The sequence below is a fragment of the Genypterus blacodes genome, unplaced genomic scaffold (assembly GCF_046128005.1).
Source record: "Genypterus blacodes isolate CSIRO-AG114 ecotype Tasmania unplaced genomic scaffold, CSIRO-AGI_Gbla_v1 ptg000003l_1, whole genome shotgun sequence".
Classification (NCBI taxonomy): Eukaryota; Metazoa; Chordata; class Actinopteri; order Ophidiiformes; family Ophidiidae; genus Genypterus; species Genypterus blacodes.
The window spans coordinates 2407896-2431560 of record NW_027466817.1 but is presented as its reverse complement, the minus strand read 5'-3'; the positions used below and the strand labels follow the sequence as shown (position 1 = coordinate 2431560).

The following is a 23665-nucleotide window of genomic DNA, read 5'->3' as shown; positions in this document are numbered from 1 at the left end:
CCCATTTAAGTACTAAATATTTCATCCGAGTGTGGTTAGATGTTTGTGTTTTCTGTAAATGATTTGATGAAAAGGGAAGGAGGAAGAGTCAAAGAACGGACGACACAGACTCGTATAAGTGACTCTACAGCGACGACGACCTTAACGTTTCCGTCTATTAGTAAATTGCTGCATGTCAGTGTGTGTGCGTTTATTTGTCTAGTCTATAAAAACTCTGATTACTTGTCTCTCTTCTCCCTGCAGTGTGTGTACAGGCGTTGGATGTGACCGTGTCCCAGAGCAGCATCCAGGTGGCTCGTGGCCAAGCAGCCATCCTGCCCTGCTCCTTCACCACCAGCGCTGCCCTCAATAACCTCAACATCATCTGGATGGTGATACCGCTGTCCAATGCCAACCAACCGGAACAGGTACAGCACCGATTTGTTTACGTCGCAGCATTAAAGAAAAACACATTCTTGTCATTTGGGCACAGCAGGCGTAGTTCTGCAACTCACGATCCCTTCATTTCTAACGCACCATTACTCTATATGCACCATCTGGACGGTCATACTGCTTTCTATCACCACCTGTGCAGCTAAAGCAGGTATACAATGAGTTACTCTTTACACTAAGGTGTGCTCAGATCCAGCGCAAGGCAATTATTAGAGGCAGCAGAAAGTCAAACTGAGACTAACAGACACAGATTGACTTTGAATTGGCACAGACAGAGGCAAAGACCCATCTGTTTAAATTGAAAATGTTTCAACTTCAAGGGGGGGCGGGGAATTTACACAATGTTGTCGTACCCAGAAACGGCACCAGGATGTCCGGGCCTGCAGGGAACGCAGAATTACGCATCATTAATGGTGATGCTCGCTTTCTTATCGATACTAAAATGCCAAATGCCAAACTGCAAAGACGCTTCAGGAGATAAAAGTTTGCTTTCCGGTGCATCTGACCGCACCTTTACGAGTTGTGAAAGTTAGTAGCTGCTGTATATGTTAGGAGGAAGACACAGCGGTTCTCAATTCTGGTTCTGGAGTACTGCAGCGCTGCATATTTTCCATCTCCCTCTGCTCTCCCCACATCTGATGAGATAAATCAGGTGCGTTTAACCAATCAAAATGTAGGAGACACCAAATCTTGGTCAATACAAGTAATTTAGATAATCATGTGTGGGTAGAGCAAGAAGAGTTGGAACACCTGCAGTTCTGCGGGCCCCAGGAAGCAGAATTGAGAACTGCCAGATTGCTATAGTGTGTCTGTAGTCTAGATTACACTCAATGTTTCTATCCTGCTTTCAAACAAATCAAAGATGTATATATCTGCTTGTATACAGATAATAAACTCTGGCATCCTCACACAAATCAGAAATTGAACAATATCTTGGAGTACAAAATACATCGCTGAGGTAGAGTTGGAAGACAGATGTTTCTGCTTTGCAATGCAGCGTCAAACTTTTCCATTTATTCCTTGAAATAATCCACAGCTTGCCGTACACATATTGCCCCTTAGTTCCTGGTAAATGCCTACATTCAGCTGCTGCTTTCCATCTAATAGTAGACTATTATTAGAGTTACAGAAAAATAAATTCACCTCGAGCCAGCAAGCAAATTCTTTTGGTTTTTCCATTATCATCAAGCATTTTCGATTCATCTCTCACAATTTGCATACAAAGAGTTGGATGGAAACATAGCTATACTCTCTTAGTCTGTGCTTTTCGATATCAGCTTTAAGACAAAGGAAATTTAACCCAGAATTATGACTTTCTCCTGTACGATTGTTTGCAAATAATCCTCCACAGTAGCTCACCAGAAGCTCGCCAACCTGCAGTGCCAAACCCCAAAAACACAACCGTTGTAATAAATCCTAAAAGCAATGAGACATGCAAACGGAGGTGTACATGAAGTTGGATGGATGACCACAACACAGCTGCTCCTGACCCATCATAGCCGCATTACTGCAATGATGATATTTCCCATCAAATGCAGCATGTGGGCCGATCTTAAACTCAGCCAAGGTCAAAAGCCTGCAAGCTGTTAAACCCCACGTGTAGGAGTTTGGCCTCTGTTTCACACAGAGACACAGATGAACAGAATTAAGAAGTGACCCTCTTTCACTCTGTGTATATCTTACTTTAAATCTTACTTCTGCCTCTTAGTCCCCCCCACCCCCTCCCCCCGTGCTTCCTTCATCCCCTCCTGCGGGACTTCTGTGATTCCATTCGAGTTGTTTAACATGCAGCTGCAGGCCGTACAAGCTCACCTGCCTCACTTCACTTTGAACGCCAGCGCTGGTCGGCCGTCCAAATAATACAATCATCTTCTGCACTAATTACCTCACGCCTACGAAAGGCTCTGTATCGCAGCTGTTCTCGCCACACAGACACATATACACACACACACACACACACACACACACACACACACATCAGAAAAAACACACACACACCCACTCACACACCCACACACACACATATACACAGAAACTGACAGACAGTCTGCTGGTACAAGAGCAGTGCAGATTCACATGCATACATGCAGGGCTTATACATATTTACACACACTGTACACGCAAAGAGTACACAGTAACAGCGTGAAAAATAACATTCACATCCACAAATGGGCACTTAAGACAATCTCACTCTCGTGTGCACACCTGCGGGTAAATACACACATAAGCACACGAAAGTAAAGGCACTTACTTACCCACAGATGAGTGCGTGCATCTTTCAAATTATGATGGCCGCTGATAAATGCAAAAGAGTACAAAGATTGCACATTGCTCTCAGAACATACCTTCATGCATGGACGAGTAAACCACGTAGGGCATACCTGGTAACAGTACGTACCGGTGCAAACAATTAAGAACGCATCATCGCCAAGTGAATGTGGGCATTTTCTACATGCACGAGTTTACGTTTAGTAATAAAGACGTGCGCAATGGCGTACACATATTCAACAAACACACATATGGGGAAAATCAAGCACCGCCAATGTGAATCGTGCAACCATCAATTTGAATTTGAATTTTGCTGTCTAATATGCGGCATAGAACACACAACAAGGTCAAGAGAATGTGATGAGTCGTGATTGATGCTAAAATCTCTAAGAGTTATTGAACACATTCGGTACCTTGACCTCTCACATTGCCTTTTATATAGCACATACATACAAACATTAGACTGAATGTGCAAATATAAAAGATAGAGATAAGAGCAGAAAAAAGCTCAACAACATTACAACATGGAATGAAATGTGACTATGGAGCATAAAATATAAGAGAAAGTACGAGTTACGAGCATAGGACAAAACAGGAGAGCAATATTAGAGAATAAATGACTCACCACAGTGTTAATTAGCATAGATTTGGTAGATTCAGATACAGAAACAACAGATTCCACCTAAACTTCTATCACTATCATAACATTTATAGTACATGCTTCAAAATGTGGCAGTATCAGTCATATCAGCAGTGTTGCCGATTCAAATCCAATTGAACTAAATATAATTTCTTGACATATTTACTTAAGTTACAATGTTTACTTCAGTTGGTGGAAAGAAAGCTTTTTGTTGATCTTTGTAATACATATCGAACTACGATAGTGCAGCACACCCAGTAAAGTGTCCAGTGTAACAATTGTAATTGTCGTCATATTGAGGACATAAAGATGTTATCACACAGAAATAATGTTGTCATCTGTCATAATATTGTTGCTTCAGATCTGGCGGAGTAGATGCTGCATTCAGATACATTCCCCCCACACCCACATGTTATATTCTCTCAAGTATAAATCCATACACACATTGTATCTCACACGGTGGCCTTCGTGTTACCTGTGTAGTTTTAGCTGGACGGATGAAATGGACACAAAGTCAAAGGTATTGCATGTCTGAGGTTTCTGTGGTGGTAACTCCTCTGTTCAGGCTGTGATGAGGTCATATAAGCCAGGCCTGAACACACTGATGATGACACCACAATTTACACACTCAGCTTCAAATGACTTGTGTACAATAACCTGATACTTTTCATTGATCTGCATACAGAAATGCCTTTTTGTTCATCACCTGCAGGGACGTGAGAATGCAAAGTCAGCAACAGTGCCGTACACTGCCATTGTGACCAGCAGGGGTTTAGTTGTAGTGCTTTTTAAAGGCACTTTAGCAGAGCTGACGCCTGCTGAAATGAGACCTGCAGTTGCAGTCAATCAGTCAAACCTGCAGTCTTGGTAACAGGAAAGAGCTGTGCAGTGTTCCACTTCAAAGACGAAACACAAAGATCAAATGCTGATGATCATACAAATGTGCACCAAGTGACTCAGTGTGAAGGTTAAAGCTTTGGTATAGAGCTTTAGCAGCTATCGGGTCACTGAGGTCTGAACTTCTGTAATTATTTCAGAGTAGAAAATAAAAATCAGCTATATAACTTGAAAATGTCTCCCGAGTGTCTCCCCTGCAGCTGTGTGTGTCTGTGTGTGTGTGAGCGCACTGTTGGCAGAGCCGACTAAATCAACACCCACGTGAGCATGCTACAGCTCCAGGCGTGTGGCCAATCCCAGAGCTTGGAGGGTGGGTGTAGGCCCAAAAGCAGTGGGAACATAAAAGCTGAAGAGAGTCACACACCAGAGTCATGGCTTGACCCAAGTAAAGAAGAGTTGACTCTGACAACAGAGCGTTTCAAGATGAATGGACACACGCATATGCATTCATTACAACTTACAACTTATACTGTATGTTCAGAGTCGGAGGCTATACTAAACAGTGGAAACGTAAAAAGCAGAGACTAAGACATAAAGTAAAGCATAAAAAGCCATTTAGTGATGGGGAGACAGAGGGGGAGGGAGGGAATTTATGCAGCTGTACACACGCAAACAAATACATGAACTGGGGGGGGAAATGAGGCAAATCCGTCTGTCAGCTACAAGAGCAGGCCGAGCCAATAGTTTCACCATTCATTCGCTGTTTAAGTATAATTTCATTTACCACTGACAATTTTGCAAAGTTTACATTACATTTGGATTTGGTATCTTCCAGGCACACATTCCCCAACAGATCAGCATGTTTGAGATGAGTTCACTCCCCACACTCAGATGTCAAACATTTCCGTGTAGAACAAACAGTTCATTCTCTTGCCCCTGTGAGAGCAGTTGTCTCCTCTTTGGTACTTATTTGTACTTTTTACGGTACAAGTGTACAGAAAACACAGCTGTATAGTACCTGTGTCTGTACTTTACTAAGTATTTTACTCCAAAATGAACCATTTTACACTGATGTTAGTTATCATTGCAGGGCAAAGAGAGAGATGTGAAAACTTTCATATCTGCTCATTGACTCTCTCTTAATATACATCTACTGTAGTTTGTTGGATCTTGTATTGTTCTGTAAGACCTGATACAAAGAGATAACAGGCAGCTGACAGGGGGTAAATTGAAGAGTGGATGGGAGAGATGTGTTGAGGGTTTATTATTGGGACGTCGGTGTCCCAAGTGAGTGTTAGAAGACGCCGGCTCAGTGCAGCACAATCTAGTTGTGCTTTCGGTGTGGATTGGTAGAGCCAGAAACATATGGAGCTGTGCATTGTTTGAAGCACAGGTTTAGCACTCGGCCAGTTATTCACTGAGACCAGTCAGAGTTGTGAGGGCAACCTGCCAGCTGCATGTCAACAAATTTCCCTCTGCGACTCAGTAAAGACTTGACTTGAACTTGGAGTTGAACAAAGTAACGAAGCACATGGGCGGAGAATTATACAAATGCAGACAGGTGTAAGCTGCAACAATGCACGCTTGGGACACACACACACACAGGTCGGAGCCTCCTTAATCTCTTGCTTATTCATGGTGTCTCCCTCACACACAGACACACACAATATTGCCTGTGAGAGCCATTGATTGGATCACTTTCACTGAGCATGCAGATTATACTGTCAGGTCATCATGAGTGTGGAGCCAGGTCATACCGACTCACTGGTACTGTCTTATACATGTACACACACACACACACACACACACACACACACACACACACACACACGAGAGAGGTCTCATAGAAAAGTAAGAGGACAGACTACATCTAAATGAGACTGAGTCATAAAGAGTTACTGTGGCAGAATGAACACACAGACTCACTCAGATACTGCATAACTGCACACACTCCCATGAGTAAATGAAGCTATGCTGTGACTAAAAACACACAACACACACACACACACACACACACACACACACACACACACACACAGGAGATGCAGTTGTAGACTATCATCACAGCTGAGGAGCTGCCTATTCATCTGCACATAAGAGGACAAAGGGAGCGTACTGCACTCAGGAAATTGCAGCAGTGCAATTTACAACCGTTAAGCAGCAGTGGAGGACAGTCACATACACGCTCCTGCACTTTCATCAGAGCTATCACTCACATGCACACACACACACACACAGACGCACATGGACGCTCACGCAAAGCTTCACTGTGCTTGTTGTTTCCCTGCTTGGGTCTTTGAACAGTTCAATGAGGGCTCTTTCACAAAAGTGAATAGCCCCTCTGATTCCCCTCCATGCTTTGTGTGAGTGTGCATGTTGGTGTGCGAGTGGATGTGTGTGTGTGTGTGATGTGCGTGCCAGTCTTGTGTGCACATACCATGTGCCTATGTGTGTGTGTCCTCTTCATCTTTTGTGTGAGCCCAGCTGAGGGGTGAGAGCTGCTTTGCATGTGGCTCTGCCTCCCAAACAAGCTGCTCAGTCCAAGTTTGAAGCCTGAGAGAAGCTTTTCAACAATCTGATCCTTCATCACTGTTTGATCTGTAACCTCGGACCTGTGGTGCTCCATTCATTAGAAGTGCTGATTGCTCTCAAATGTGACTCTACTGTGATACAGAGTGAATTTTGTGAAAGAAACGCTTACATGATCCTGTAGGAACGAAGTCTCAGGCTGCTGGTTGCTTTAGATTACAGTTTATATGTGTCCACAATAAAATGTTTTCAATTATGCATTTCACTGACTGCTTTTATCCAAAGAGCCTCACAGAGCTACGCGCGCAGACTTTTAGTAAGGAGGCCACAGTAGGACTCAAACCCCTCACTTAAGAATCGTCCCGAAGTCACTGAGCCATGAATTCCTTACAAATGGGAATTTCCACTTCCATTTGTCAGTTAGTTTGTTTCCTTTAGCAAAAAATAAAACTTGTCTCCCCGTTCTTTCCTGTAGTCCAGCTACTGTGCAGCTTTTCTCCTTTAGTGGAACTAGGCCTCCCTCTAGTGACAGATATTCAAAAATGTTTTTCCTTCAACTATACCCAACGATCACAATCATAGTGTGAGATTCTTCCCTTTATTCAATGATATGATCAAGAATAATGACTTCTTTGTTCCCCATTCTACATTCCTCTTCCACTAAATCCTCTCCCCTCTTTCTCTCTGTCTTTCTCACTGCCCTCTCCCGTCGCTGTGGCGTCCCAAATGTAGGTGATCATCTACCAGGGCGGCCAGGTATTCAGCCTGGCCAACCACCTCAACGGTCGTGTGGGCTTCGTAGCCACCATGCCCAGTACAAGTGCCTCCATCTTCATCAACAACACCCAGCTGTCAGACACGGGGACCTACCAGTGCTTGGTCAACAACCTCCCAGACAGAGGGGGACGCAACATCGGCGTCATCGGGCTCACTGTTTTGGGTAAATAAGCAGCAAAACCGCATAATAGTTAAGGTTTATCGAGGCTATTGGAAGGAAATAATATGTCCATTACTACACTTTGCTACTTTCTGATTGGTTTATACAGCAAATGTGTGAAGCTCTAAATGATGGCAAAATGTTGAACACATGAAACCAAATTTTTCCAGTTTCAGATCTGCATGAATATAAGCTATTCTTGTACATGCCATTTCCCCTGCAATTAGGTAGACATTAGATTAATTAACATGAGCTCACCCACTCTCTCCATCTGCCAGTGCCCCCTTCGGTGCCGGCGTGTCGAATCCAGGGCACGCTGGATGTAGGCAGTGACATCATGCTGATTTGCAGCTCAGACGAAGGCATCCCGACCCCCTCCTACTCCTGGGAGAAGCTGGACGCGCTGCCCAGGCTGCCGCACAATGCCATGCAAGGTACTAAAAACAAGCTGACCGTCGGAGTGCCGTTTTGCCCAACATTCGCCGGTAAATCTCACACACACACACGTCGCGCTGTCAGACTCAGCAGCAACCCCACCTGTTATCTGCCAACACGTGTTCACCCAAAGATTCCCCTCCAATGATCCTGCTGTGGGGTGACGGATGGTTGATGGATGGATGGATGGATGTGTATTGGTGGGTGACTGGGTTGAGTCGAACAGAAGTGATGTGACAATGTGCTTGTGTGTGTGTGTCAGGATGGCTTTGTGTTAGTCTGCTTCTTATTGTTGTTCTTCCTTTTCTGGTGCTGTGCATCAACTCACCCACAATGCAACCTGATGCAAACGCTTCCCATTGTGAGAAGAGGATTGGTGTGACTTTGTCTCGCTGTTTCTGCCATAAATGGAGCAGCGAACAACACATCCAACCAGAAACTCTTCAATCTGTCAGATGCATTGGAGTTGGAGTTCAGCATTAGATCGCTCTGGTGCAGTGGCCTCTCCCCTCTTCTCCAGCTGTGCTTATTGCGCTGTCCAATAATTCTCATCACCAGTCGCTCCCTCTACCTCTGTATGGCTACTGTAGAAAATGAAACATGCTTGATTTCTCTGTCGCAAACAGTTAGATGTCTAGGATAAAACTGTGAAATGATCCCTGATCCCTGAGCCACGTAGTTCCTTCAGTTCTATGTCAGGTGTTGGGAGTAAACAGGCATTCATGGTCACCTTGAATATCAGGATGATAAATCAGGATGATATCAGGATCATGTACAGCATCAGCTACGATTAAACCCTCAAAAACTTAATTCAAAACATCCAGCAAAAGATCAGTATGGATGTAACAGAAATCAACACTACATGGCCATGGAAACTAATGTGGCTCACTCCGACTACAGTGTTTGTACTGACAATCAACTTGTCTCAATGACTTGACTTTTAGTGTGAAAGACTAAAGATGTTTACGTTTGCATTTTATCAAACTGCATAGAACTCGTGGATTGATGCTGCAAATATTTTCCAGAACTCAAATATACTCATATATTGTAGCTTTTGTTAGTAGTGTCCAGTAGTGTTGTTAGATTCTGAAATCATTTGTCCATTGTAACCAACACATCACTTGTTACAGAATGGAGTTTTTGCACATTCATCTATTCTTTAAACAAATGTGCTGTATCTTCATTATACCAATGTATTGCTCCCTCTACTGGTTATGATGAGAAGTACCTCAGAGGAAACTTTCACACACAAAAACTGCAGTGTACCTATCACACATAACTTCCTTGGATCACACATAATATAACAATAACATACGAGTCCCCTTGTGTGCGTGTGCTCAATGTGAGTGTGTATTTCTTATTGTGCTTTGGCTGTGTTTGCGTCCTCCAGACCAGATGCAGGGCACCGTGACACTGAGAAACATCAGCACCAGCACCTCAGGTCTCTACCAGTGTACCTCCAGCAACGTTATCGGCAGGAGCACCTGTCTGCTCAACCTACAGGTCGTAGCACGTAAGTACACGCATAGGAACGGCAGAATTGACGGAGGACACCTGGACTCATCCAACTCCCGTTTTGTTATTCCCTCCTCTGTGACTTGCTATTCTTACAGTATAAAACCATTACACACCGAGGACCTCAGCAGCATTCCAGATCACAACAGGAGTATGACAGGTGCTCATGAATCATACATCCGTGCTCATTATCCTGACACACGATGACACTCTCACTGTCAAAGATAGGGAAAGCTGACAGATGGCTATATTTATGGATGAAGTGTTCTAATTGGAAAAAGACGTCTCAGCATTCCGCTCTAATACAGACGGATACGAAGGTTGCAATCCCTCTCTTTGATCGACTCAAACTCCTGGACAGTAAAACGAGCAGTGATCCGCCGGAGAATAGACAGACGGGGATGAACGGAGACTTTGTGTCGAGTTCGTGCAGTCAGACAGTTTGGGCGGCTCGACAGGAGGGATGTTACACGATATTTTTACCCCGCGACTTGTCTGACACTGATTGACAGGCCGCAGACGAGCCAGACAGCTGAGGAAAGCAACGTGTTGTGGATGTAAATGCTCACAACGGCAAATTTTACATGAAGAATTCAATTGTATTTTCAGTTTTTTACTAGTTTTGGAACAAGATTCTACTCCTTTTACTTATATTACTCTTCACTTCCTCTTCATTCATTATTATGGAATACCACCCTCATTTTATAAGGCACCTTTATGTCCCTCCCAACTATATATTTAATAATTGGACTGAGAAATCTCCAATATCAGTTAGTTTTGGCATCCTATCGTCGTATACACAGTTATTAGTTCGGCAGCATTTGCGCTGCACTTTGAATAACATATATCTGTAGAAGATTAGATTATGTGCATATTTTTCATCACAGTCCTGTTACCTCTGTCCATCTAGAATGTTTTTATTGTGTTGAAAGCCTTCCAGCTCCCTCTTTTTACAGCTGGAGGAGAGCTTGGCAGAGTTACACTGTCTGTTTCACCACTGAATTATTTGGCAGACATGTAAAAATGTCCTTTTCCATCTCTCTCTGTCTCTCTCTCTCTCCCTGTCTCTGTTCTGCAGCCCAGCCTCAGAGTGTGGGTCTGATCGCCGGGACGGTCGTGACAGGAGTCCTGGCTGTCATCATTTGTTCCCTCTTAGCCGTTGTCATGCTCTTCTACTGGAGGAACAAGAACAAGTACGATGAGGAGGAGATACCCAACGAGATCAGGTTGGGCTCTTCCCCTTTACTGGGTGCTGTCATTTTGTCGGTCACAGCCAAAAGCTATAGTCTCAAATAATGTGGAGGACAGATATTATATTCATAGATATACTGGTTTAATGGCAGTGCGGCACGAGGAGCGAGGATTCAGCCCAGAGAAGCAAGGCCAAAAAAAAGGAATTTAAAGTTTTGAGCCTTCAATTTCCCATTATCTGCTGGCTTCAACGTTTGTCACCATCACAGACTAATTTGTCTCTTCAAACAGCCTGTGAAGTTTTGTTTAAACGGGCTGCAGTTTCTCTACTAAATGACTTCATGAACCAGTTGGAAGATAAATCTGCACTGTGCCGATATCGGAGGCTTTTTGGCTGACGGGGATAACATCTGCCACATTTTGTGCAGTTCCTGGATTCATAATTTAAAACGCCCGGCTGACAATGGTAAAACACAAACGGAAAAGTGGTTCCGAGCCAAAAATGTTCCATAGCCAAATTCTCCAAACCCCAAAATGACACCTCTTGTTTTTGTCCGTTAACATTTAAAAAGCTTCATCCTGTATTGACTGGGATGTGTAATAATTAAATGTTCTAGTCCTGTGGTAGTGGTTGTTGATTTGAAAGTCAAGGCAGATACAATAATAATACAAATCCTTCCTTTCCTGAGCTTATCATGACCTTTTCTGCTTATTTTACATTATTATTTTATTATTACAATTCATGGTAGTTTTCAATGTGTGATACTTTTGTTTTGGATTGCATGATCTTGCATATTTGAACCGTTGTAGTAGTTTTATTCTCATTGTTATTATTATCCCTTACTCTACATCTACTGTGCTGCAGTTTGAAGCTTAAAGAAGCTCTTTTAATAATGTATATCTAATAATTGTAGGATTTGTGCTAAATATTTAATGACGGTCTAATTGGCTCTAATCTGACTGCTATCATTCTCTGTATTATTGATGACTTAGCAGCCATCGTCTTGTCTGTGTTGAGTCAAGGGAAAAGCATCATAAATTCACACAAACATTATTTCTAGCATGGATATATTAAAGATGAAGCTGCTATTTGATTAGATTTCATTCAGGTGAAAACATGGAACAAAGAGCACAGATCCTCTTACTGCAGTGGTTGTAGCCCCGCCCCCATGAAGAATATGCTCAAAGTTTGTCTGTCTCTTTGAAATGTCTCCTCAACAGAGAAGATGACCTTCCTCCTAAGAGGTCATCATCAGTGAAGGCTTTCCATGCAGATGCCTCATCCTCAGAGAATGACACGCTGACCTCGACCAACACTTACAACAGCCGCTACTGGCATAACCCCAAACCCAACTATGATACCAACTCCTACACGCGATATAACGGAGACACCCGCCAGACCTTCGCCAATGCCACCCAAGGCTCGCACGGTCAAGGGCAACCCCAGAACACAGGACACGGCCACAGTACGGTGGTTACGGTTCCCGGCTCGGCCCCCCTGTCTCGACATGCGCAGCCCGCAGCGGTGGCGGCGGCACCCTTTGCCAATGGCAGCCACACCCTCCCACCACCCAAGACACTGGTGGTCACCACAAACTCCGCCCCCTCACCGTCCACCATGGTGCGCAGCAACGGCTCAGCGGGCCTCAAGCCGGCAGTGACGTCAACGCACGGGCAGCACACACACTCGTATGCGGTGAGCCAGGCCACGCTGGAGCGGATGGGGGCGGTGCCCGTCATGGTGCCCGCCCAGAGCAGAGCGGGTTCTCTGGTGTGAAATCAAAGCCATTAAACTGCTCTCTCAGAAAGCCGGGCTCAATGTGTGGTCCGTTGTGGTGCTGAGATCCGGTTTGTGAGACTGTATGGGCTGAAACAGCCCACTGCCCTTTACAACTGTGTCTTTCTGTACATCTCAACCTTTGTATCTCTAACTAAACTGGGATTTTACAGTGCGGAGTTCATTCAATGCCAATACCTTGATGATAGGACCCTGTGTTTTGTAGACGAGGACCACCGTGTTATCTGATCATCCTCTATTGGAACAGACTTCCCTGGTGGGTGTGGTTTTCTCTGTGACAACTTCAGCTTGTTGGAAAATCAAGTTAAATGGGAGATCTCTTGCAGGTCATTTTCAGGGCTGGATCATTGTGACTAGTGTGTTCTTAGTGTGTGCTCAAACCAGAGTGAGCTCAGATTCCCACAATAACACCAACGAATATGCATGTGACAACACCTGAGTAGTTTCTTCTCATAGATAAGTTGTTTGACAGAAAGATGATGAGGATTATGCATTGAAAAAGTGAATGTTTTACTGTCTGCTGCAAAAGAGCTGAATGATCCGGGCTGGAATGGCCCGAGGGGTTAACTGACTGAGAGTGACTGAGGGGTTTTTCAATATGGACGTGCTTGCATCATAGCTTAATTTCTGTTAAACACATTTTACGTCACTGATGGCAAACATTGTAGTTTCGTTTTTGCACCTTTGGAGTGATTTTACACAAACTGCTGTTTTTACAAATAATGGCTCAGTCTTACTAATACAATGCTTTACGTTACAGCTCACACTAGAATAATACTGAATTTAGATGGACAAGGATGAGTACGAGAGGATTTAGAGAAATAAATTGCACAAGACTTCTCCTTTGATTGAAACATAAACCTGCGGATCAACATTGTTAAAGTCTTTATCCTGGCTGTTCCTGTCCTCATGTGGTCCAGCTCCCATCAGCGCTGCTTTAGGAAGACATAGATAGAGAAATTAAACATTTTAAGGATGATTTTTTCCCTTCAAAACAAGGCAAAGGTGCCCTGCTTTCTACTGTACATACTGTAACTACAACAGTAGTAAGAAAAACACAAGAAAGACGTCTGATACAGTTTTTATACAACTTGTGTCTTAATTTGAGTCAGGTTTGTTTTTTACATTTGACAAAAATGCATTTAACAGCCGGTGTTTTTTTGTTGTTGGTTTTAATGAATGATTGTTTTTATATTTTCTTTTATAAAATGTATTGAAGCTCTGATTGAAACTATACTGAAGCACTAAGCTGCATATGATAGAAAGTATCACCGTATTATTATCTGACCTGCTGTATTTATGTTTTAACCAAATCACACCAGTTGGAAAACAGTCAGTATTAACAGAAAGCACATTACAATTAATTATTCTATTAGTATTAGAAAGTATTTCTCCTTTTTTATTTCGTACAGCACAAGTTTATACTGACATATTTTGTGTGCTATGATGACATCTACTGTTATAACATTAACACATAGAACTACACTTGGTGGTAAAATAACTAAATGTTATCTCATCCAAATGACTTCACTGACTATCAACACCTCTGTAACCGGGGTTAGTTTCCATGTTATTCCCTGTTTAAGTATTCAAAGCACTCAGCGTGTTATTAAAGATAATTGAATAAGACAATTAAACACTGTATGGGTCAGCAGGTCATTCAGAGCGCTGTGGTGATAAAGTGAACACAAATAACACAAAAGCAGGAAAGGAACAAACTAACAAATACTAGTGAAGGTTAGAGGGATTATTGTTGAAATGAAAAGTGTTAATGTAGAGTCTCAGGCCTGTGTTTGTCTTTGGAGTCCTGATGGGAACAGCTTTCCAGCAATACCTCCATCAGTTGTGGTGCATCAGTCCAGATGAGTCCAAATCATGTTTGCTCTGCAACATTCAACTACAATTTAGGAGACCTTTTGTCCTCTCATGAGCCTTGGGGATGTCGGTGAATAGCAGAGCTGCACTCTCAGCTTCCAACAAGTACACTCACACATAGACGCATACATTCATTCATAAGGAGGAAGCAGCTGAGTGACGTCAGATGATAGCTTCACCTTTGACCGTCTGACCATAAAATCTCCCCTTCCCTTCTTCATTCTCTTTTCTGTTTTGGCAGATTCATCTGAATTTCACCTGCCGTCCCACCTAGCTTCCCTGTCCGCTGGCTGACAAGGTTAGAGAACTCTCGGGCTTTATCATTCTCAGAGAGGAGAGCGAGCGGTTCAGCTGATATTATTTCCCCTGTAACTCCTTTGCCCTCCATTTCCAGCAGCGGCAACGGAGGAAAGAGAGCACAATCTGTTAAAAGGCACTCCCCAGGTTTCATCCCAGACTAAATAAAACTCTCATCTTCCACCTTGGCCATGGGTTGGCGTGGTTGTTAACAAGGTGGTGTGTGTATGGGTTGTGTATATAGGTAAATAATGACATGTAATATATTGCCAATAGCAAAATTGATCTGTAAATATGTAAAGAATACAACTTGTTCTTACTGTGGGTTTGAAATGAAATAGGAAAAATAACACTGGAACTTGTAGTGAATAAATATTGTTAATACATTCTAGCCATTCTATTTACTTGTGTGTGTGTGTGTGTGTGTGTGTGTGGGCGCGTGTGTGAGGTAGACAAAGAGAGAAAGAAAGAAAAGAAAGAGTTCCATACCTATGCATCCAGGCAAAGCATACATAATCTTAACTGTATTAAGGATGTACAGAAATACAGTACGTGTGAACTTTCTACAAAACCTTTGAATCCTTCCTGTAGGTATTGTTATCCGGAGGAGCTGCTGGGGCCCCCATTGTGGCAGAGTATTATGTAATATGAATAATACATTTCACGCTTCGTTCAGCAAACTCTCCATGAAACTAATTTAACGGCCCTTGGGTGCTGCCACAAGCCCTGAAGACAGCCATTAGGAAGGGACCTGCACAGAATAAGAATATGAAATACAGTGTATGGTAATGCGCGCTAGTGTCTGGGTTCTATTCCCCCCGGGCTAGCTTGTGCATTACTGTGAAATGACCTCCAGGTAGCGATGCAGGACCCAGTGCAGAGCAGGTACATAAAGACGTGGCTTTGCTCCGCTCTGTGCACCAAGACACACACTTTAACAATGGGGATCATCTTCTTTCTCGTGATTTGCAAAGCGAGTCTCACAGGATGGCAGGGGTCTGAGAGCATAGCTACCATAACCTTGGTGTGTATGTGGAAATCTTCCTCATTTCTCCATTTATTACTCAACCCATCTGCTCTGTATTGTGTCAGAGACATTTGATACACATGGACATTGTGAAGTAGGACTACAGCAGTGTTATCTGTCTGAGTCAGAGCTCCAGCTTGTTACAAAGAGCAAAGCAGTGGGTGTGTGTGTGGGTGTGTGGGTGTGTGAGAGAGAGAGAATGTGATAATTGGCCAGTCCATAGAGAATGATTTAAACACAGTCACCATCATTTCAGCCAGCTCAGCACATGTTGGGGAAGTAATAAGAGTCCAGGGGAAATCTGAGGAACTGCAATGTCAAAGAAAGCCACTAGAGGGCAGTGCATGTACACTCAGACTCAGAGAAAGAGGCTTTCAGGTCAAAAAAAAAGAAGGGAAAAAAAGACATTCAACTGATAGAAAATGTAGCCAAGGTCCACACATCTCAGGGTTCAGCATGATACACTCTGAACTTCTCCATTCTAAATGGCAAAGTAGCCACCATGAAAGGGCTGACGGGTAATGGAGAGTGGCTTTTCTTTTCAGAGAGCTTAATATGGGCATTTTATATTCAGAATTTCATTTCCATATTCCTCAATAAATCTTGATTTCCCTCTGACTTATTTCGCCTTGAAGGAACAACAGGAGGACCTTCAGAACACAAAGGCATAGCCGTGTCCTTTCAGGGTAGCACAGTGTGTGTGTGTGTGTGTGTGTGTGTGTGTGTGTGTATGAATGCTACATTCTTCTTCTTCTTCTTCTTCTTCTTCTTCTTCTTCTTCTTCTTCTTCATGTCTCTCCTCAGAGTAACTGCTTGAGCTCTAAAGTGCTTCTCCTTGGCTTTATTCTTAACTTCATGAACTTGTCCAGCTCAGTGAAGGCGATTAAGGCTGAGGGAGGGAATCGCGATGGTTCACAAACTGTGATAAGTGTCCCACCAGTGTTCCTCCAAGTGTCCTTTGGTTGTGGTGATAATGGATTATAGAGCTCTCTGCTGAGAATCTGAATCTAAATCTGAATAGCACCCAAGCTTATAAGGTTTTTCTCTGATTCTAATTTATAATTGATGACTTGAAATGGTACTTAGCATTGGATTTTTTCCCCCTTCTCCCACTTCTCTTAATGAGAGACAGTTTTCTGAGAGTTGAATCCTCTGCAGCTCACCTTTCTAGTGGAGCTCCCACAGATCCTTTCACAGGCATACTTCATTTCCTTTTTTACAAGCTCCCATTTGGCCACATAATTAATAGGCATGATATTAACTTTCATCGGCCCTCCTGACCCAGAACTCCATGTCAATAAAATCATTGGTGCCCAAGTAGCCTTCAGGGTTCTTCACACAAGCAGACTCAGCTAAAGTTGAGTGGACTTGTTGGATTCATCAAGGGAGTCTGCAGTTGAATCAAAGCAAACAGTGGCAGTGTTTGAAGCAGACTGTCAATAAAATGCACATTCTTATGTAAACAATAACACTATTTATGGATCCATACTCACTCAGAAAACTCCACACATTCAAGTTAGTCTCACCCCTCTGAGAATCCGATAGGCTACAATATCCATCTCAACTTAACTCAGATTGATTGATTGACACCTGTCTAGCCAACAGAAACAGACCTGAGGCGTTCAAATACCACTCAAATGTAGGAAACATCAATTTCCCCATAACAATGTACCAAAACCTATTACATGACCACTTATGTGACATTCTAATTTGTAAAATACACAAGAACTGAACAGGAATGCAAATGAAAAGAACAATATGAAAAACAAAATGTTGTTGTTGCGTTCCATTTATTTTCTTGTACTATCACTGTGAATTGTGGTAGATAAATAATGTTTACGCACGTGTTTGGGTCTTGTACAGCTCTGATAGATTTCTCTACTGTGGCTGTGATCCAACCAGCGCTGATCACAGAGGACAGCTTTTAACTTAATTGAACGGTCCAGATGTTTACACTCCACACAGGGCAACACAATTAGAGAGCTTGAAAAGATTGTTTCAGCAAAGAATTATTTTGGGTTTTATTTCTCCATCTGTGTCTCTGTTATTCTCTCTGCTTTATTTAGAATGGAACACTCCACCTTCACACTGAGAATGAAATTGACAATGACAAACGTCATATGTTTGCAGCTGCATCAGCTTGACAATTGTGCGGAAAGATGCCTTCAGGGTACCATGAGGGCAAAAAAAACGAGAGGAGAAAGAGGGAGAAATGCATTCTTTTCACATATTTTTGACCAAATCTATATACATATTCCACATTTGCCCCCATTATCTTTATACATTGACGGTAGTAGAACAAAATCTGCTGCTTAGATGACTACGGTCATACATAATGCAATGTTGCCACGAGTCCGTTACCTTCACACTTTGCACCGTATTATGAGCTTGAAAATGTAAAAGATGAAGCCCTGGATTCCATTTATTGCAGCCTTCCAAACAGTATTTTAGTTGGAAGATTTTATAATAAATGGCAATGAATAAATCTATTCCATTCTTCTGTTCACCTCTTCATCAGGACCTGATTTGGATGTCCATTTAAATAATAATGCAAACTCGTTTCAATGCCATTTCTAGTTAATCTTATGTTCAAAGGGAAGGCGCTCAATTATTAGAGTTACTTTAATTTACAGCTTATTATCAGCAACAACTAATCTTCTTCAGCAGTAATTATATTATCACGCGGAGGATACATTTGAGGTGGCACAGGGACTCCAGAGAAGCTAAACATCAGAAAATCCATCCTGTGTGAGTTTCCTGTGTCCACGTTCATTAAAGCTCACTTGTTCAATTAATCTGAGATTCATTAAGTGATGCTCAAGTGAACCGCTGAGCGATGAGATGGGAAATGTTTAGGGGAGAGAAAAAAAAAAGGCAGCGAGCCATTTCTCATGCAGGGCAGACAGGTGGCCAACCGTGGAGCTCAATACAGCAAATCAAGCCTGTGTGCTGCCCAGGCTGAAAGCATTATGCTGTTTGTGATAAATCACTGTGGACATCCATTACATGTTCCAATCCAAACTGTTTGCTGCTCTCTGCTGGTGTCTATAGAGCAGCCATCCCATAATAGCCCTGAGCAGTGGATCTGGCTGACTGCCTCCATCTCTCTCTCTCTCTCTCTCTCTCTCTCTCTCTCCCTCCCTCTCTCTCTCTCTCTCTCTCTCTCTCTCTCTCTCTGTTATTCTTGTGACTGTTTATGGGAGAATGAAGCCTGGTAGAAAATATGGATGACACTGTAGTGAGAGTCTTTCTTTCTTTCTTTCTTTCTTTCTTTCTTTCTTTCTTTCTTTCTTTCTTTCTTTCTTTTCCCATCTTTAAGAAAGAATACAGAAAGAAAGAAAGAAAGAAAGAAAAAGAAAGGACTGGATGGTCCATCCTGTGTTGCTGAATGAACAAAAATTCCATCAAATAAAGGAAGATGTGACAAAAAAGAAGGAAGGAAGGAAGGAAGGAAGGAAGGAAGGAAGGAAGGAAGGAAGGACGGGGCCTGTGTTTGATGGCAGCATTGTTCTCTGGTGTGATGGGGTTGAAGCAGCTTGAGATGTTGTTAACCTCTTGAGTCAGAGGTTAAAATGGTCCATCTGGCAGGGAATCAATGGAGAATAGAAAAGAGAAACAGAGGCGTGTATGAGGTGACAGGGTCAGATTTGGGAGGAGGAGAATGAGCCAGAAATTCGATTTCAACTTTGATGAAGCGACAGATGAAGATATTAAGTTCATTGAGACTGGAAGTATAGGCAAACTGTATTTTCTTGTAACTTGGAAATAAAGTTGCACTGCTTCCTGACTGTTGTTTCCCTTAAGAGAAACACAAGCCACATAAAACATTCATAAGCTTTTAATATAATTTTCATCTACTTTACTGAATAACTGCGTCTGATGAGCAGTCTGATGGGAGAGGCGACTAAAAGGCTTAGATTACATTTATAAGAGTTGACATTTCAGTCTATCATCTTTCCCCAGAGCTTATTTATTATTTAACCTACAGCATCCAGCTGTTGCCTCGGCTACAGAACTGAACCCTGTATTGTTAAGGAAAAGTCTCACCCGAAGATACTCAGACCATATTCATGTAATTATGATATTCGAAATATCAAAGGTGTTCCAGCGTCACAATAGCAATAACACAGTTTGCATCATTTGTCATGGCGTGAAAAGAAGAAGACTCTCTTGTAGAAAGCACCAAGAACACATAATAGAAAAAGTGAAGCAGATGAAAAAGACAAGATTAGATTTCAAATATGATCAATTACTACGGTGCAGTCTGCTGTTGTCATTTTAGAAAATGACTGATCATTTTGATGTTTATATTTCTGTTTCGGTCTGGTTATGTTGTAAAACTTGTCTTGTGCATTAACTAAACTTTTCTATTTCTTTTCACTTCGATTCAAAGTTAATTTGAGTGAAATTGTGTTCAAAATAAAATTGTGATGCTTGCTTCAGATGGAAAGGAGAAAAAATGGTGCCGGGGGAGAGGAACTCATCAAATGTATGGAAAGTTTCTGTGATGTTCCTCTAGAGAGCGAATGTGGTGACAAGCTGTTTGGATCATAAAGAAGCGACCTGCCATCTCAATCTAAATCCAGAGTGTGCAGCAACCAGGGAAGAGAAATGTCAAGCTTAGGTAAACAGGCTGTGACACAAAAATGGACATGCACACATGCACACGGTTCTGCAAATACACGTATACGCAGCTGCCTCTACCTTGCCACCTTGCTCGCCCTGTGTGTTTGTGTGTGTTTGTGTTTCAGATTTTTCATGACACATCAGAAGTGAGAAACTAGAAGCTGAAGACTCACAGAAAACAATGAATAGACAGTTGCAGGAAATATATAATTTCTTTAGCAAAATAGGGAGGCCTAATCAAACTATTCTTATCATCACAAAACATTAAGATTCCACTTCTTTGTAGCTTTTAAATGTGACATTCCTGCATGTGGCAGACGTGATTTTGTTTACGTTGTATCTTTTTTACTCTCTCGCTCTACGTTCACTGCTTTCTGATCCAGTCTCCTGTTTTGCTGTATGCAGTATTGCTCCACCAATGAGAGGACAGCCAGCAACCCACCAATCAGCCAATCCACCAGAGGACCAATCAGAAGCCGTCCAATGTTTTTTAAACGCACGGCACTTCCTGGTTCTTCCTAGTTTTGCTGTTGGCCTGCTGTCGTTTGCTGTGATTAAGGTGAGTGTTGCTCGTTTGATGTGAATTATCAGAACTGTCTGCCAACTTTGCGTGTATGTGGGTTGGGAGTTGCTATCCATTTTCTATACACACATGTAGCAATTTATTGTCTAGACCCACTAGCTCCAGAATGTGGCCAAGACTTGTATATTTTGGTTTGGGAGAGGTAATTTTGGTTTTACTTAGTTTATCCCTTTGGCATGATTAAAGATCCTTTTCCCCGCCGCCCCTCCCCCTCCCCCTTGGTTGTGTATTTTCAGAATCAATCTTGCTTATTTATCTTTGGTCGTTGTGTACTGGATTTGTCACTTATTGTGTTTGAATGTACTGTGAACTTGTTGCGGCATATAAATGAATCACAGTTGTCCGGCATTGATTCCCCTTTGGTTTATTTATTCTTGGATTACATTGAGTTATCTTTTTAGTTAGTTGCCTCTTCCGCCTGGACTTACTGGAGTCTGTGCAACATGTGCACAAACTGGTTGATGCAGTAATTGGTGTTCCATAATAAGACAAAAATTAGGTGATACACAGCCTTAACTGACTGCACATTGCATTATATTGATGTCTACATACATGCTAATTTACAGCAGACTCACAGCTACATTAGCACTCCACTGGAATGGTTTCTTTCTATGTGATGTAAATTGTAGCTTTAACCTTTCTCAACCTGAACTGTAATTGCACAATTTAAAGAGATGACGCATGATTGCAGTTTAATATGAAGTTGTAGTAGAAGTTGTCTATGTTTAAGGTGCCTCTCTTGTCAAACAATGTAGATTTTGCTCTACGTCTTCACCCAAAGAATCGAAATTTAGAAAGCATTTGTTTCAAAAGCAAAACAAAAGCTTCACCACCAACACTTTGTCATTCCAGTACATAGTTTTTTAATGAAAATTCATGTAGGCAGCCATGAATTGCTAAAAGCATATCCCATGAATATTCATTTGAATCAAACGCAGGCACCGTTTCACAGGGACATTTCGGTGCATTTTGCAGGTCATGAACATGAACAGAATTCACTGAATCTCAAAGGGAGAAGCAGCCAAACCTTTTTCACTGATGTGTAATATTTTCTGCTGTTAAACTTAACAAACCATAGCTGCTTTTGTCTCCATGGAATTTGAAATATCCACTGTTAAGCCAACACACAGATCCGTCATTGATTTAACTTTTACAAAGCAAACGTATATAGTTCAAGGTCGTATAAGATCCCGGAGCGTCTTTTTTTTTTATAAATGAAATCCATCTAAGGTGAGAATTGAAGTGACAGGATGGTCATTACTGCCACCATCCTGAGAAGAAATGCCAAAAGGATAATACCATTGCAACAGAGTGAGACTGACCCCAGAGCATTGTGGAATCAAATTTAGATCTTGTGTCAAGGGCGCTGCATGGATATCTGCTCAATGTGTCAATTTTCAGTGTCTTTCTCAATCAGTGTTTGTCTCCTCATTCTCCTCTCTGTGACACCTTATTCATTTCTCACAGCATTACTTCATTTCCTCAGAGGTGAACACAAATAAAGAGAGATGGTAAATATCAAAGTTAATTTAGTTTTTCTCAAATGCCAACAGGTTTGAGACAGGTATAGCTTCTTTGTTATATGACCCCTAACTGGAAAATACTTTGGAAAAGTATCTGAGATGCCTGTGTTGCCTGGTATCATATACTTTGTTGAATATGTATATCTTTCATTAAAAATGACCAAAATGGAAGTCATTTTGCTTAGAATTTACATAAACAATGCAAAATATTAGACAGCTCAGTGGCTATACTCTTTGCCTCAGAAGAAGGTTCATAGTTCGATTCAGGTGTGGTTGTGTTCTGACTCTACTCTACTCTTTATAAGGGCACAGATTTTCCTCCATCAAAGTTTTTGGGAGGGAAATGGGGATTCAATCATTCAGGAGTCAACAATGTAAAAATTAATCCCTTCATTCAGTTTAGTAATTTCCTTTGATGGATTTATGCACATTTTGCTCTATAATGTAACAGTGAAGTGGTATACTGACTGACTGGTCTTGGAACCAATAGCCTATAGGGCAATTACTGCTATGAAAAATCATGTGAAATGTCCAAGAAGGGGTAAGAGCTCCTATAATACAAGGAATTGGAGGTGCAGTCATAACCTTGAGTCATTTTACCTCCATTGAGCAGCTTTGTCAAGTCAAGAGCAAAGCACAAGCATCTAACAATTTTCAAGTTAAGATATGAAAGAAAGCCTGGCCAAAATGTAATAACCTGAGTGCTGTTAAGTTAAATCAATTCATCTAAGTAATGCAGTCTGAATTCGGAGCTATCATCCATTTTTACTCTCACAATGAAGAGAAAGAGTGTGTATCTGATCCCAAAACAGTATTTAGCAGGCTTACTTTGAACTCATCTTTCTCCCACTAATGCGTTCTGTTCTGCTCATATTTTAACTTTCCATCTTCTGGGAAAACATCTACGAAGCATCGATCAGGCCTTGCAGCTGGAAGGCAGAGCAATCAATGAACTATGGGGAAAGTGGTCTAGATGATGGTGCGACTCCCCTGCTTCTTAAAATACCAGTCGAATGAAACATGACTGAGCAACTGAGCAGCACATTTATTGCCTCAGATTAAATCCTATGTTTGAGAAAACAACATATTAAGAATAGCTTTCATGTTTTTACACTTTGGAAATGGAAATACCTCTGTACATTTGTCCAGTTC

General features: G+C 42.0%; 1 protein-coding gene across 1 annotated transcript in view; it reads left to right on the top strand.

Moving 5' to 3' along the window:
* The window catches only part of igsf11 (immunoglobulin superfamily member 11), an 80710-nt gene extending 67641 nt beyond the window's left edge, over positions 1 to 13069 (top strand). The window contains exons 3-8 of the mRNA XM_076143187.1: positions 244 to 407; positions 7439 to 7646; positions 7922 to 8077; positions 9469 to 9591; positions 10672 to 10819; positions 12006 to 13069. Coding sequence (XP_075999302.1) covers positions 244 to 407; positions 7439 to 7646; positions 7922 to 8077; positions 9469 to 9591; positions 10672 to 10819; positions 12006 to 12561 — 1355 coding nt within the window. The 3' untranslated portion in view covers positions 12562 to 13069. The remainder of the gene's footprint in view (positions 1 to 243; positions 408 to 7438; positions 7647 to 7921; positions 8078 to 9468; positions 9592 to 10671; positions 10820 to 12005) is intronic.
* The last annotated feature ends 10596 nt before the right edge of the window (positions 13070 to 23665 follow it).